At 41.8% G+C, this 16,647-nt stretch overlaps 3 protein-coding genes across 5 annotated transcripts in view; 1 reads left to right on the top strand and 2 right to left on the bottom strand.

The window, feature by feature from the left end:
- Positions 1-7,167, top strand: part of LOC129826357 (membrane-associated phosphatidylinositol transfer protein 2-like) — a 105,709-nt gene extending 98,542 nt beyond the window's left edge. For all 3 annotated transcript variants that reach the window (XM_055886990.1, XM_055886992.1, XM_055886991.1), the window contains one exon: positions 57-7,167. In XM_055886990.1, the coding sequence (XP_055742965.1) occupies positions 57-476 (420 nt within the window). In that variant the 3' untranslated portion in view covers positions 477-7,167. The remainder of the gene's footprint in view (positions 1-56) is intronic.
- Positions 7,168-7,489: 322 nt separating this feature from the next.
- On the bottom strand, positions 7,490-9,487 carry arl6ip4 (ADP-ribosylation factor-like 6 interacting protein 4). Its single transcript, XM_055886995.1, has 5 exons — positions 9,087-9,487; positions 8,574-8,918; positions 8,318-8,435; positions 8,133-8,202; positions 7,490-8,018 (listed from the first exon to the last, which is right to left on the bottom strand). The coding sequence occupies exons 1-5, from the start codon at positions 9,274-9,276 to the stop codon at positions 7,962-7,964; spliced, it is 780 nt and encodes a 259-aa protein (XP_055742970.1). The 5' UTR covers positions 9,277-9,487; the 3' UTR covers positions 7,490-7,961.
- A 330-nt stretch (positions 9,488-9,817) lies between these two features.
- Positions 9,818-16,528, bottom strand: mthfd2 (methylenetetrahydrofolate dehydrogenase (NADP+ dependent) 2, methenyltetrahydrofolate cyclohydrolase). Its single transcript, XM_055886994.1, has 8 exons — positions 16,234-16,528; positions 14,064-14,248; positions 13,724-13,846; positions 13,309-13,461; positions 13,090-13,197; positions 12,794-12,886; positions 11,193-11,318; positions 9,818-11,073 (listed from the first exon to the last, which is right to left on the bottom strand). The coding sequence occupies exons 1-8, from the start codon at positions 16,311-16,313 to the stop codon at positions 10,925-10,927; spliced, it is 1,017 nt and encodes a 338-aa protein (XP_055742969.1). The 5' UTR covers positions 16,314-16,528; the 3' UTR covers positions 9,818-10,924.
- Between the last annotated feature and the right edge of the window lie 119 nt (positions 16,529-16,647).

The raw sequence follows: 16,647 nt of genomic DNA on the forward strand, positions 1-16,647 counted from the left end.
ATATGCAGCACTTCATTACATTATAGGACTGTCTCTTTCCCTGCCTGTCCCAACAGTTCATTACAGAGGGCTATGCAACCCACCTCTCTCAGCTGGAGTACAACCAGCGCTCCCGGCCAGCAAAGACTAGCAGTGCCCGCATGGTCCTACGGAAAGGCAGCTTTGGTCTGGGTGCAAACAGCGACTTCCTACGGAAGCGGAACCACCTGCTGCGCACCATCTCCGCCCAGCCGGCCTCCAGCTTGCCCAGCGGCAGCGGCCACAGTAGACCAGAGCGCACACAGAGCCAGTCAGACAGCCACAGCCAGCATGGCCCTGGACCAGCCCAGCGCAGCATGAGCATTACAGCAGGCTGCTGGGGCCGCAGTGGCAGCACCAAGCTGGAGCCTGGGGTGTTTCAGCCTGGGGTGAAATTGAGCAAGGACAAAGGTGATGAGGAAAGGGAAAAACTGCAGAAAGAGAAATTCAAGAAATGAAGATTGAGATGACCAGAGAATAATTTAAAGACAGGGGAGAGTGAGATGCTAGTCGTAGGCTTTCAAAGCTCTAAATACAGAGATAGGAAGAAGAATGAGAGAATATATGCGGTAAACAGGTCAATGGAAAAAAAGCTGATCTAACAAAGTGGATATTCGGCAAATCCATCAGGATTTATGTATTCTAGCAGGCCCACAATGTGGTTACTGAAATCCGATTTGGATATATTTGGCTGTTTTCGCTGCATAATATATAAATATCTGATAAATGCTAACTCCGGCAGATTTGTTTCACCAATATACCACGGCTAAGGGCTGTGTCCAGGCACTCCGTGTTGCGTCATGCAAAGGACAGCCCTTAGCCATGGTATATTGGCCATATACAGTTGACGTCGGAAGTTTACATACACCTTAGCCAAATACATTTAAACTCAGTTTTTCACAATTCCTGACATTTAATCCTAGTAAAAATTCCCTGTCTTAGGTCAGTCAGGATCACAAAATGTCAGAATAATAGTAGAGAGAATTATTTATTTCAGCTTTTATTTCTTTCATGACATTCCCAGTGGGTCAGAAGTTTCCATTCACTCAATTAGTATTTGGTAGCATTGCCTATAAATTGTTTAACTTGGGTCAAACGTTTCGGGTAGCCTTCCACAAGCTTCCCACAATAAGATGGGTGAATTTTGGCCCATTCCTCCTGACAGAGCTGGTGTAACTGAGTCAGGTTTGTAGGCCTCCTTGCTCGCACATGCTTTTTCAGTTCTGCCCACAAATTGTCTATAGGATTGAGGTCAGGGCTTTGTGATGGCCACTCCAATACCTTGACTTTGTTGTCCTTAAGGCATTTTGCCACAACTTTGGAAGTATGCTTGGGGTCATTGTCCATTTCAAAGACCCATTTGCGACCAAGCTTTAACTTCCTGACTGATGTCTTGAAATGTTGCTTCAATATGTCCACATAATTTCCCTCCCTCATGATGCCATCTATTTTGTGAAGTGCACCAGTCCCTCCTGCAGCAAAGCACCCCCACAACATGATGCTGCCACCCCTGTGCTTCACGGTTGGGATGGTGTTCTTCGGCTTGCAGGCCTCCCCCTTTTTCCTCCAAACATAATAATGGTCAAACAGTACTATTTTTGTTTCATCAAACCAGAGGACATTTCTCCAAAAAGTACGATCTTTGTCCCTGTGTGCAGTTGTAAACCGTAGTCTGTTTTTTTAAATGGCGGTTTTGGAGCAGTGGCTTCTTCCTTGCTGAGCGGCCTTTCAGGTTATGTCGATATAGGACTCGTTTTACTGTTGATATAGATACTTTTGTACCTGTTTCCTCCAGCATATTCACAAGGTCCTTTGCAGTTGTTCTGGGATTGATTTGCACTTTTCACACCAAAGTACGTTCATCTCTAGGAGACAGAACGCATCTCCTTCCTGAGCGGTACGACGACTGCGAGGTCCCATGGTGTTTATACTTGCGTACTATTGTTTGTACAGATGAACGTGGTACCTTCAGGAGTTTGGAAATTGCTCCCAAGGATGAACCAGACTTGTGGAGGTCTACACTATTTTTCTGAGGTCTTGGCTGATTTCTTTAGATTTTCCCATGATGTCAAGCAGAGGCACTGAGTTTGAGGGTAGGCCTTGAAATACATCCACAGGTACACCTCCAATTGACTCAAATGATGTCAATTAGCCTATCAGAAGCATCTAAAGCCATGACATAATTTTCTGGAATTTTCCAAGCTGTTTAAAGGCACAGTCAACTTATGTATGAGTTATAGTGTACAGTGTATGTATAGTGTATGTAAACTTCTGACCCACTGGAATTGATACAGTGAATTATAAGTGAAATAATCTGTCTGTAAACAATTGTTGGAAAAATGACTTGTGTCATGCACAAAGTAGAAGTCCTGAACGACTTGCCAAAACTATAGTTTGTTAACAAGAAATTTGTGGAGTGGTTGAAAAACAAGTTTTTTATGACTACAACCTAAATGTATGTAAACTTCCGACTTCAACTGTACCACATCCCTCGGGCCTTATTGCTTAATTTTACCCCAACATTGTGTGAAATACATGTATAAACAATAGCATAAATGTAGGTTAATTTTGATGGGCAATAATGAGGAGATTGGGAAGGGGGGGTTGTGTGCGTGGTGTTTCCAATGTTTTGGTCATATTCCATTGATCTCTTTACCACATCTATACAGCATTGAAAACCTTTGGTGCTACGAACCAGTCTGTATTAAAGCAAGACCATCAATATACCTGAATCAACAAAAACAACAACAGGTAGAGGCAATGTCTCTTTTTTTTTCGGACATTGATACAATGGAGAAAAGCCTTTTAAGAAGCATCTTATTTAAGCAAGGAACATGCATGCACAATACACAAACAAACCTCTGGCCAACAATAGGAAGAGACTCCTAAAGAAAGAGACTTGGACTGTTTCCGAGTTGCATATTGTTCTAGTTTTTATTTATCATATTCATCATATATGTCTTTAATACCATATCGATATACACAGTGTGTCTCCTGGACTCCAGCGTCCTCATGCTGCCGGTTTGGTTTAACTCCTGATAGATCCATGTCCCCCATCTCCCACCCTGGGTTATGCAGGTGGGTTGTATCCTCCCTGCACCATGACACAGTCTACAGTCTCCAGAACCACACACATACAGCCAAAATAGAATTATAGCAGTGCTTCAGCAGCTGCAATACTCTTAAGTCTGTACACCAATTGCACTTTGATTACAGTTGAGACGCCAATCATTGTCTGTTTTATCATACAGAACATGTTACATTATAGTCCACTGTAATCATAGCCTATACAACAAAGTATATTTATGTATATCACTTGCAGGGCAAACTTGTATCAATGTAAGGTGATGTGCCAAAGTAGGCAGTATGCTCAATTTACTACTACACCTGAAGGGAGAAGCTGAATGGAAGATGTCTGTTGAGACAGACTGAAACTGCTCTGTGGACCTTGTTTGGGTTGATTGATTGTATAGTTGAAGATAACCGAGGCTTGTATATAATATTGTATGTAGAGCTGAAGTCAGGCCTACCAAGGGGCAATTCTCTAGTATCCTCTTCACACTGAGGAGATACACATTCAGGATACACCTTTTCATTATTATTTAACAGGATACATAGATATAAATGTATATATTCATTTTTTTGTGAACACAAAAACAATTGTTTTAGTTCTTCTAACTACATAGTGTTTCATTTTTTATGTTCGTATCTCATGCAATCATCCGCAGCAGCCAATACACAGCAGGGCTATTTGCCTTGCATAGTATTGCATTTCTACTACATCAACTGATGACGCAAATGGCAGGACTTGTGTTAATGTATCTGCTATCTTAATGTGTCATGTTTATTATGATATACACTACATGACCAAATGTATGTTGACACCTGCTCGTCGAAAATCTCATTACAAAATCGTGGGCAGTGATATGGAGTTGGTCCCCCCTTTGCTGCTATAACAGCCTCCATTCTTCTGGGAAGGCTTCCCACTTAAATGTTGGAACATTGCGTCCATTCAGCCACAAGAGCATTAGTGAGGTCGGGCACTGATGTTGGGCGATAATGCCTGGATCGCAGTCGGCGTTCCAATTCATCCCAAAGGTGTTCAATGGGGTTGAGTTCAGGGCTCTGCAGGCCAGTCAATTTCTTCCACACCGATCTTGACAAACCATTTCTATATGGACCTTGCTTTGTGCACAGGGGGCATTGTCATACTGAAACAGGAAAGGGCCTTCCCTAAACTGTTGCCACGAAGTTGGAAGCACAGAATCGTCTAGAATGTCATTGTATGCTGTAGCGTTAAGATTTCCCTTCACTGGAACTAAGGGGCTGATCCCAAACCATGAGAAACAGCCCCAGACCATTATTACTCCTCCACCAAACTTTACAGTTGGCACTATGCATTTGGGCAGGTAGCGTTGTCCTGGCATCCGCCAAACCCAGATTCATCCGTCTGACTGCCAGATAGTGAAGCGTGATTCTTCACTCGAGTACGTGTTGCCAAAGCTCCAGAGTCCAATGGCGGTGAGCTTTACACCACACCAGCCGACTCTTGGCATTGCGCATCGTGATTTTAGGCTTATGTGTGGCTGCTCGGCCATGGAAACCTATTTCATGAAGCTCCCGACGAACATTTCTTGGCCTGACGTTGGTAGTGAGTGTTGCAATCGAGGACAGACGATTTTTACACTCTACACGCTTCAGCACTCGGCGGCCCCGTTCTGTGAGCTTGTGTGGCCTACCACTTCGCGGCTGAGCCGTTGTTGCTCCTTGACGTTTCCCCTTCACAATAACAGCACTTACAGTTGACGGAGCAGCTCTAGCAGGGCAGGAATTTGACAAACTGACTTGAAGTTTTGTCTATGGAGATTGCATGGCTGTTTACTCAATTTTTTACACCTGTCAGCAACGGGTATGGCTGAAATAGCCGAATCCACTAATTTGAAGGGGTGTCCGCATACTTTTGTATATATAGTGTATTTTGAAAGTCAATCACTTCCTGAGCTGTAAATGAGGCATTCATTGTTATTGAGCACGTAGACAATACTATTTAGGTTCAGTTGGGAGTTATTTGTTGAAGCCTCCGATGAAAAGTCTGTAGATATTTGTAAAAATATGCTTTGGAAAGAAGGAACATACAGTAGTTAGATTAATCTTAGGTTTATTCATGCAAATGATGTTTACCTCTTCCCTGTTTCAAAACTGTGTAGAACTATGACTGTAATGGACCACGGAGTACTGAAATGTTAGTGAGAAGGTGCAATATTACCCACAATCATGCCACAGCAGCAGATCCACCATATAGAAAGAATGCCACAATGCATTGACAATCAGTTAAGCAGGCACATGCAGCAGCAGAGACAGAACCTCGTGCTAACACACTCACAAAATGTCTAGGTGCCCTGTGATGAGACGGGTAGAAACATTTTCAAAGCACATGATAATCATAGCAAATTGTTTAGACAGATGGGATCTTGGTTGAACGGTCATTACATTTCTGGTGTGATCCAGGGACAGCAAGGAAGACAGTGTGAGGGGTGTATGGGGAGGGAGGACCATCATGGTGAAGTGGTGTCCTCGCAATCCATACAGATTGCTCTGGTAGGGAATGAATGAGGCATCAGACTGTCTATAGCCCTGTTTATACCTGGTACTAACATGTGCCCCAAGTCCTAATCTGGTCCACATTCTGATTGTGCCGACATTTTCAGATGGGTGTAGATTATTAAAAGACACATTGTGATCAGATCTTCCTGACCCCCTCCGGAGGTAGTAAGGCACACACTGTGTCTGGATATCAATCAAGTGAAAGCAGATATGGATGGTCAAACCATATAAATCATTATACCAGCCTCTAAAATCATTGACAGGTAGCACAATTGGCTTATGGCATCAGTAATTAAATGTAAAGAAACATTTAATTCGTATTATTTTGAAAGAATATCTCAAATACTTCGCATACAGGGAGGCATCAGCTAATCTGGTCACAATACGGACACTAGAGCTGGGCGATATGGACAAAAATCTATATTACGAAAGATTGACTAAATGATCACGATAAATTGAATGATACGTTGAATGAAATGTATAAGCACCAGTAATTATTTTACCCTTTCAACTACCCCTACAACTTTGAATGTTATCAATTGTCCCATTAGCAATATTAGCAGACAGGCCTATTTCATTACAACTTCACATTCCTCTAGTAAAGGCTATCGTTATCAGTAAAATGTTCTCGATAAACTGAAAATTATCAAAACCGACCATTTATCGTCCCAGCTCTAGTAGGCACGACTAACCTTAAGAGTGATTGGATCACACAACTCACATGTTAGAGCAAGGTTTAAATGAGGCTATTGTGAACCCAATGTTCTAGAATCTTTGCTTTACCACCAATCCATGTCATACATATAATATGAGATCATGCTATTCCTGTCCATTGCCCTACTATAGGCATATTTCAGGGTGACCCAGAAAGCATCGCCCCAAATACACATGAACATGCAACAGGCATGGTAAAGGATGCAGTCAGTTGAGCTGGAAGGGCTTGTGTTGTGAAGCAATGCCATTGTAACTGATACTTTGGGCTACGAGTCACTGTTCATATGATATGCTTTTGACCTTTTTTTAAAAGTGGCACATAACTATGGGCAACCCATATGGATTTCTCTGTGCATCCTAACAGTGAAATTGGAGAAGACTGGTTAGCACATCCAGCTAAAATAAAACATACACCACAATTATTACATGGCTGATCTTTAAAGCATCGTCCTGCTCCAGAGATACTGTATCAGTCAACTGGACATTGACACCCCAAGAATGTAAAGATAGACTTGTCCAATCATCAGTTAAACTCAGACACATCTGGACAAAGACATTCCCCATAGTTCTGCTACTGGCAGATGCAGATATTACCAGAGGCCTTAGAGTACATTTCCCTTTTTGCCTTAAATTTTCTGTTTCAATTATCTGACTCATGCCTCCATGGAATAATCCTCCAATAGAATTTGCTGTACGGTCACTGAAAGGGGCCATTATTTCCCAATGAGACTTTGGTATGACTTGTGGTTGGTTGGTTTCATCCCCAGGGAAATAGTATAAATGTACATAGGAATATATTAAATAAAACTACTTGAACTCTGCGCTGAAAAACAGGTTTCATCTCACACTCTTTTTGAAATGGCAATGCTGACAATTTGATCACATCTAAAACCTGGATGTAAAAATGTCCCAATACCTTGGCTTTGTTAAAGCTTGGTATATACAGTATCAATATACTTTGTGTTCCTCCAAAGTTTGACAGTTGTATTTACCCATTCCCTGTGTTTACATATACAGTGTATAAAAAGTAAGTATGAAGAACAGAAATTAAAAATGGGTGGTTTCATGTCTCTAAATTATTTTAATGGTGGGTGTAAGATTAGATTTTAAATTTGTAACTGAAATAGTAAATACCCGATGGACACAGCAATGGTCAAGGATAATTATCTAAGAAAAATACTTTATTACATGGTAAAAAAGTAAATAGCATTACACAGTTGACTGTTTTTGGGGTCAGTTTGAATGCATGTTTAATTGAATTGAATATTAAACTGACAGTTGGCCATCATGAATTTCTGATACATTCAGAGAAATTCCAAAGTGAATTGTGATATAAGGATGCTGGTCAACTAAAATACAAATTTAATTTGATTACATTTAATTTGAGCAATTAAACAAAAAATGTGGCCAAACATGATGTATATGATTGAGTCGCACTCGCAGTACAGTACAATCATAGATAGGCACAGAAAGGGTTGATTTTCATTTTGGAGACATGTAGGGATCCTGTCATGTAAAAATGAGGCACAGCACAACTAACTGGAGACCTATTCTTCTGTCCTATCTATACAGAACAGTATAGATGTCTCCTTCCTACCGTAGCCTTTACATTAGGGGGAGACCCTCTACCTGTTCAGTCCTAGTTTCTTCTGAAAGGTGTTTCCGTCTCCCTTTGTGGCTTGCTGTAACAAGAGAGGAGGGCAAGTGTTAGGTAGACATTTTTATAGGTAGAGGACAATGCTTTAACCCCCTAAAAGCACACATAGCTGCATGGTCTTTGATGGTTTTCCATTTACCTTGTTGATGTCTTTGTGTCGCTCTTTACTGACAATCTCCTCAATGATCTCTCCCTCTCCCCTTATCAGCCTGAAAAACAAAAACAGAGGGAATAAAAACCAGCACACACCCATATAGGAATAGAGATTGAAACTACCAAACCATAGATGCCATGGGGACACTGTTGTATATAGCGTTGGTGTACCTGGTGCGTCCACTCTCAGGGTCTACCACCCTGCGGATGACACTCTGCTTGGCCTCATACTCCTCCTTTGTTAAGGGTCTCTTGGTGGATAGCCTGGCTTTCTGCTCATCTGTCATTGCTACAGAATGGACAAAAACAAAACATCCATCCATCTGCTCAGCTTTATATCTGGTTTCATCTTCCATTCTTTGTTTAGCTAGTTAACAAATAAACATTAGCTATTGATGACATATAACAAAATATGAGACCAACATACCTGGTCCATGATCTTCTGTGCAATCATCACTCTGCCACAACTCCAGGAAGGGCTGGGGGGTGCTGCCTACAGGCTGAGGGGGGGCGGGAGGGGGCATCAAATCTACAAGCAGGGATGCTCTCCTTTCTTCCAATTTCTTTATCTTCTTCTTTTTCTTCTTCTCCAATTTCATCTCTTTCTTCAACTTTCTTTTCTTCTTCTTTAACTTCTTCTTGAATTTTCTCCTTTTCCTTTCCTTCCTCTTGGACTTTTCATCACTTGATGAGGAGGATGAGGAGGATGAAGAAGAGCTTGACGATGAAGATGAGGAACTTATTTTTTTCATGTTTTTCTTCCCTTTCCGATCTGAAGCAGACAAATGTATACATTGTAAAATTGATAGACATACAAAGATATTTCATTATCTTATTCTGACATTAGATATCTGTATGTGAGGATGTGAAGTGCTACACATACGTGTGTAACGTTAGCTATCTACTACTACGTGTGATTTAATAATTGAGTCAAGAAAACCTTGGCTCTTGCTGAGGGAACGTGAGGCTTTCTTTGAAGGGGTCGGACTCGCACTGCTGCTGGACGATGAGGAAGATGAAGATGAGGAATGTCTTCGCTTTTTCTTCTTGGACAATTTTTTCTCTCCGACTTGTCTGCTCGTGCTCTTGGTCTTATCCGCGGAACTGTCGCGCGATCTACTGCGGTCCATAGTCGAAAATGTACGCTGTGTATGCTAGGGCAATCAATTCATCGTATTCCTTTAAAACTTTACTGAAGATTCTGTAAATCAATTGGGAAATACTTTGCTAACTACAGCTGAAAGAAAGTGGCGACAAAAGATGTCCACCCCCGATAAATAAGTTGTGCAGCTGTTTTTATTCCCCCGTGCATTTCCGGATCGTTAGGAAGTGTGTCCGCTTCACATTGTTGTCCTCTTGCACACTGATCATATACTTTCATGGGCCGCCTATCATATTGGCAATTCATTACTTGAATAAACATTTTTATTTTATGAGACTGATATAAAATCAAGATGCATATCATACTCAAAACTATGTATCACCTCTGAGGGTTGAAGTAGAGGGTTAAATGTATTGCATTGTGATATTTTGTATCATTCCTATACAAATGTAACTAGAGTAACCTAATCTTTACAATGGAAATTATATATCATAGTAAGATTGATGTGTCTGTTGCAGAGCTATGCTATAAACACCTGTTCATCCAAATAAACAAACATGAAGACCATCCATTTGCAATAACATTTTATTTCAAAATAATTTTTACAAAGGCATTTTTGAAAACAAATGTTAATGTTATGGTGTTTAACAGACTTGATTGTTGCTGACATTTCATAACTAGCCCTTAACCCACTTAGCTCACAGTGCTTGTGTGACCTAAAGCAGGAATGGCCTTTTATTTATTTTCTACTTACTGTTGCGAGTTAGAATAGTAAAATGCACATTGTATGACTTGGACTAAAATAGGTGCCGGTTCATTTTGGGTGCCGGTACTGTTTATATTTAGGAGCAGGAGCTCCACAATAGTTTTGAGCTAATATTCTAAGAGGAACAGGAGCTTAAGCAGTCGAACATTTAAGGTGTCAGTGCTCAGCTCTGGTGAGCTCCTGCCCAAGTCAAGCACTGAGAATACATAAGGTACATTTTGAAATTTGGTTGTGCATCAGCAGTTCCCTTATGTCAGTGAAGTTAGTCAGTGAAGTCATCTAAAATTGATTAGATAGCAAGCCATTAAACAAACTTAAGCAATCTAAACTTATCATTTTGGTGGTGGTTAGATGTGGGTACGCAGACTCGCAATCAAATGCGGCCCCTCGTGATGAGCAGATTTATTTGTGGCCCCCACCCCCATCAAAGTTGCCCATCCCTGATCTAAAGGGTATTGTAGAGATGGGAGATAGACAAAACTGCCCATAGAATAAGGATGTTATAATTCATTTAATAGTATATCTATGTAACGGTCTATTTTTTGCTAATTGAAATTGACTGGTTCACCTTGAAATTTTGTATGCTTTTGACATATTTGATAAATGAATGCATTGAAATAAATAAACACACGGGTAGTTCAAATTCACGTAAAACCAAAAGGTCTCATAAAAAGGACATGAGAAAAAATAAGTCTAGCAAAAAATAAATATGTAGTAGCTGCATGGGTGAGTTGTAACATTCTGAAATGGCGGGTAGAGGTTATGTAAGTGTAAGGTACCAGCAACCTTAAAGCTATCACATTTCCATCCATGTCTGTGTGCAAGGGAGTTTGCTGAGTTGCTCAGTGTTAAAAGGGGAGGGGTGGCGGGAATGGAATGTGTCACTGTTGACAGGGTTAGGCATGGCCTGTTATGAAGAGGCTACCATGCGGATCCTCTCAGAGGGAGTCAGCAGGAGGTTCTTAGCTGCCTTGATGGTGTTCTTCATAAGCATGGCCACTGTCATGGGTCCTACTCCTCCAGGCACTGGGGTAATGAAGCTAGCCTTTTGCCTCACACCTACAAAAGGAGAGATAAAGGGTGAGAAAATGTAGCAGAGAAAATGTGTGCAAGAACACAGTACATCTGAGGACTAATGCAAATTTAGACAAATTGCTGTCTAGATTAGAAACTTGTACCTTCAAAGTCCACATCCCCTACAAGTCTGTCCTTGCCAGTCAGAGGGTCATGCACTCTGTTTATTCCAACATCAATGACGGCTGCTCCTTCTTTGATCATGTCTGCAGTGATGAGGTTTGGAATCCCTGAGATTAGGAGAGGATTTAGAGGGTAGTAAATGACCACACACCACACACACGGTTGTAACAGTAATTTCTTCTAATTTTATATATATTTTTAAATAATAAAAAAAAATATATATATTGTACATAATAATGACAATCAATTACAGGTCAATGTCTACATTTTGCTCCCAGCGTTGATCAAAGCCCAGAACGTTTATATTCTTGATCTGATTGAGTTCTAATTTGCACCTGCCTCTTTGCGAACGAGTGGAATCATGAACAGTGGTTTCTTCGTTATGCTCGCCTGTGTCCCCCGGATAAGCCCTTTTTAGCAGCACATTCAGGACTCTTTCAAATGGCTAACTCCACCCTCTCCCGGCACAGGCCGAGGGCGAGGTGAAACGAACTACCTGAAAAACGAACAGTTTTTCAGCTTGCGAGATGCCGGACAAAAGGCCATTTTAAAACCATCCTGCGACTCCTGCCGTGTCTACAGACATTCTCCAAACAAACACAAACCGACTCCCGGAGAATGAGTGCACAACTGCTAAAGTCTCTTATAGATATGTCAGACAGGTGGCTATCTGCCGGCAGAGACGTCTATTGCAGTAACGTTGAAGGGCTCTGGCTAGAATTACTTAGCCTGCTAGAAGGATGAAGTAAGAAGCTAACGTTAAACGGAGCCTACCTCAGCAGGAACAAAAAATACACTACTACTGTAAGTTCCCATAATAACTTTGCTTTACAGAGAGTAGGCTACTGAGACAGATAGTGATGTGGCGCTCACTGGTGAGGCTGAGGCAGGCTGCAATGCATGCAGGAGGAAGCAGAGGAGACAGAGAGAGCGGAAGCAAGTAGAGAGAGGTTAGTACAGTGGTTCCCAAATCTGGGGTCGGGCCCCATGTTGGGTCCGTTGAGAACCTGTACTAATCTTTTCTAACAAGTTTGGAACTTATAAAAAAACAAGATATGCTTCAATATGAACATCTTCCATATAGGCCTAAATTAAAATGCAATCAAAATGGAAACAATATAGTTTAAAAAAGTATATATATATAAAATATGTGTGTGTTTCGTCGCTGATGCTACGCGTCAGTTTGAAACATTGCTCATATTTCCTCCCTTTCAGGAGTATAACATTACAATTGTATAGCTAATAGGCTATGTATTTTTTTGTAGATCGACTGAGGTGGTGATAGTGGCTGTGGTCATTTGCTGCTCTCCAAATAGCATTTACATTTTGTTTAACTGTATAGAAATGCAGTAAATGAGCGTCACCTTTCAAAGTCGGTTTACTAAGTACTCTCTGCCGGCAAACGCTACCTGTGTGTCCATGCCTCAAGAGACCCACCCAGGACAAGCTACTCAAGAGATACAAAATAGCTCTATGAGCCAGCTAGTAGCTCTCAGTCACAAATGATAAACTTACAAATAAGCGAGAGACAGGTAGTAGACAAGGTAACGATATATCTTCAATAGGAGCAGATGATCCATACCTGCAGCAGCAACAACGATGTCTGCAATTCTTGTGTGCTGACGGAGCTGTTCCTTTGGTGTGTAACGGTGAGAGATGGTGACTGTGGCATCACCTGCAGAATCAAAAAATAAGTAAATGCGAGGGCCATGATCCACATATTCAACTTCATAATTTCAGCTTTAAGGGAAACCTCAGTATTATCTCTTTTACCCATTGTTAATCTACTTTTACATAATGAATCATAATTAATTAATAATAATTGAAATGATATAGCATCCACCCTATCACTGTAGCCCCTAAGTCATCCAGACTCACCCCCAGGCCTCTCATGACGCCCATCTGAATGCAGCAACATGGCAATGGGCATGCCCACATTCTTGGAGCGTCCCGCCACCACAACATTCTTCCCAAGGGTAGGAATTCCTGGGAAACGGGAATGAACAGTCAGTGACAGAGTTGTCATTTTGCCCCCATAACAGTCTAATTCCATTCATATAACAGAGGGAGGTGAGAGCTGCCCTCCCACTACCTCACCTGTGCGTTTGATGATTTCCCAGACTCCCCAAGGAGTGGCGGGCAGCATGGTGGACTGGTCCAGGCACATGCGGCCCACATTGACCACGTGGAAGCCATCCACATCCTTGCCAGGGAACACAGCATTACAGACGCGCCGCTCGTCAATGTGTTCTGTGAGAAGACAGTGGGAATGATGTTTACAAGACAGTACGTATGTAAATGGCTGTTCTACAGTAAATAGGCCAAAGGCCAAACCATTCAGGGATATGCAAGTATTAGCTATAAATATTAAAAACAACAGCTTCAAACGGTCATTCTTTCTTTGTCTACAAAAGGTTGTATAACTGTTTGCTCACCAAGAGCAATAACTCTCCTACCCAACTGCCCTTTCCAACACCATGCATCGTCTCCTCACCCTAAAGCCACTCCTTACCTGGCAGAGGCAGCTGCACCAGCAGGCCGTCCACCCTGTGGTCGGTGTTGAGTTTGTAGATCAGGTCCATGAGTTCCTCCTCAGAGATACAGGAGGGCTTCAGGATGGTCTCACTGCTGATACCTGCAGAGAAGAAAAAAATAGGGAGGAATTATGAACCCATTCTATCCCAGATAAATATAAACAGTGACAGAGAGAGGGGCGGTGACCAGGAAGAAAGAGGGAATTGGAAAGCCACGTTCAACACTCATAGAATAGTTTCTTAGTCAAGTATGTCCAGTTGTGCAACAGAGTTCATCTCCAGCACAGGTAACATGTGTGTGTGTGTGTGTTTACATACCAACATCAGCTGCAGCTCGGGTCTTATTCAGGACGTAAGAGTGACTGGCTGCATGATCTCCTACAAGGACCACGCTCAGGTGGGGTCTCCGATTGCCAGTGGAGACCCACTGTTCAACATCGGCCCTGGCCTCCTCCCGGATCTGACGGGCCAACTTCCTGCCTGAGATGACCACTGCTTCCTGTCTGGAGAATCGAAGAGCAGTGAGGCAGATGTTAGAGGACAGAGGAACATGTAAACTGTCAGGAGAAGGTATACACTGGGGCTGGCACGTGATTTATAGTCCTGCAGACTAGTTGTCAATCCCAAAGTGAGTGTGTATGGCAGTCAGCCAGCAAGGAGTGCTGGTAGGCAACCATGTAGGGTTCCCCATAAGCTAGCGATGGCCAAGTAAAGTCAAAACAAGTACAGGGCTCCTGGTGTTACCCATGCATGAGGAGTGTGGCGGCTAAAAATACCAATACATGAGTTACACTGTGGCCATGCTATTAAATAAACTTCTTGGAACCCCTGGCCTTCAGGCCAAGTTGTTGGCCTCGTTGTGGAGTACAGAGCGGAGCAGGTGAAGATGAAACCTGAGTGCTGCTCCCATTTCATTTTCAATGTGTTAAACTAGATAACATCCCTTATGTAAAAGCATGCACACAGAGGAGTAATACCAGAGGAGTAATGAGCCGTCCATAGTGATGTAACCATCCCTTGATTCTACCACGAGTAATTAAACAACCCCAGAAACATTCAGCTCTTCAATGGGGCCACAATAGCAAGTCCTGGAGGAGACCCCAGCAGGGCATGACATTTGACAACACCCCCACTGCCCAGCTTTCAATGTGTACACAAAGCATGAACATAATTATTTTTTTTGGTCTCCATAGGAGGACAACCTTGTTGTAAATGTGTTGAGTTTTCAGCAAACAGTTGACCACAGACCATGTTAATGATTAGTTAGTCTCTGACAGGATAAAGGACATAAGTTTTGCTACCTTTCCTCCCAGACTAGTTATCCTTCACACAGTGCCAGTACCATGATAGGGAAAGGACTGTCAGCAGACCCAAATAATAAATACTGTCAGCTCTGAACTAGAACCCTGAACTAGAACCCAAGCCATTTCCTAATTACCAATCAGCAAGTCTGTGCCAGCTCTGTTCCCAAGTATGGGCTTTGTCCTGAGTGTGAAATGTAAATAGAACAAACAATGCAACTTGTTTGGTGTTATGGTTTTATAAAGTAGGCTTTGCTCATCCGAAGTGATGATAGGAAACTGTTCTGAAAAAAACCCACTGTCCTATGTTGACCCTAACCTTCTACTCAATACAGTGCACCTTGAATGTGCACGCTCCAAATGAGACTCATCTGTGCTGGCTTAAAAGTGGCTAAATCAGTTGTGATGTTAGTCATGTGCATAGTCACAGTGCATACACAGGCGGTTTGTGTTTCTAGATGTCTGGAACATTAATTATCTTAAGGAACGTGCTGCTGCAAGGCATGCCTCAAATCAAACATGGAATTAATCAAATACATTTAGGCAGACAGTAGAAGGGGGAAAAAATTGTCTGCAAAAGCTAGGTATATATATATATATATATATATATATATATATATATATATATATATATATATATATATACACACATACACACACATATATATAGTTGTTTAAACACATTTTATATGTAAAACTACAGTCTGAATACTGATTCATTAGTTGGTTTGTGACCCCCATTGGTAACAACTGTCTGAATACTGATCACTTTAGTTGTTTGGTGACCCCCAATGGGAACTTGCCTGCCTTTATGCAAGTGCCCTGAGCGATTTCATCAGCCATGCAGCACTGCAATGATACCGGCATAACGTTAGGGGCGCATTACGACGATCATTGATTCAAGACCCCTCGTCGCTACAATGTATCGTTTAAAACGTTACATAATTGTCCTCAGTGCACAATCAGAAACGTTGTGTCCACAGAGACTTTAAGATGCCGGGATACAGTGACACATAGAAAACAAACATAAAGGAAAGTGCCATAGAGAAGCAGAAAAGTAATACCTGGTAGGTTACCTTCAAAAAGAAGAGGGCGCATTTTTCATATAGAAAGCAACCTATCATAGTCCACCAAAATAGATTATTGTTACTTATCTATCTTAAGTATATAGGATTACTAATACATACCTTGATGCTGACATATGTAGACTACACACTTGATGCTGCGATTGCTGGCATAATTTTCTCAGAGCTCTCAGCGTTGCCATGTTTACTGATCTAGTAGATAGGCTAAGTAATCCAACAATGAGAAAGGGGGAGAGAGAAGTGAGGGAGATTGAAAGATGAAGCAAGCCGAGTCTGACAGACAGACCACCGTCTGTGAAAAAGATTGAGAAGACTCGAGATGTTTTAAAGGCTACAGTCCCCCCGCCCGCATATTGTATATACGTCAGTTTCCAGGCAAAAGGGCCACACCTCTAAATGCAAAGCTGCCCAACCCGGTGGTGTAGTACTTTATTTTCCCTCACTCACTACCCTGGCGTATGTTCTGAAAAACTATCCTTGACTAGTTTGAGTTCATCACTGATAACAATAGAAAAG

Source organism: Salvelinus fontinalis, chromosome 28 (genome assembly GCF_029448725.1).
Source record: "Salvelinus fontinalis isolate EN_2023a chromosome 28, ASM2944872v1, whole genome shotgun sequence".
NCBI classification, from domain to species: domain Eukaryota; kingdom Metazoa; phylum Chordata; class Actinopteri; order Salmoniformes; family Salmonidae; genus Salvelinus; species Salvelinus fontinalis.

Bases quoted from the DNA above. Each gene is read 5' to 3' on its own strand.
- arl6ip4 (XM_055886995.1), bottom strand. From the start codon at position 9,276: ATGGACCGCAGTAGATCGCGCGACAGTTCCGCGGATAAGACCAAGAGC. The intron at 8,436-8,573 runs GTATGTTGGTCT...TCCATTCTGTAG, and splicing joins CACAGAAGATCATGGACCAG to CAATGACAGATGAGCAGAAA. The intron at 8,019-8,132 runs GTAAATGGAAAA...CTCTTGTTACAG, and splicing joins GACACAAAGACATCAACAAG to CAAGCCACAAAGGGAGACGG.
- mthfd2 (XM_055886994.1), bottom strand. From the start codon at position 16,313: ATGGCAACGCTGAGAGCTCTGAGAAAATTATGCCAGCAATCGCAGCAT. The intron at 13,462-13,723 runs GTAAGGAGTGGC...GTCTTCTCACAG, and splicing joins GGTGCAGCTGCCTCTGCCAG to AACACATTGACGAGCGGCGC. The intron at 13,198-13,308 runs GTGAGGTAGTGG...CCCGTTTCCCAG, and splicing joins GGAAATCATCAAACGCACAG to GAATTCCTACCCTTGGGAAG.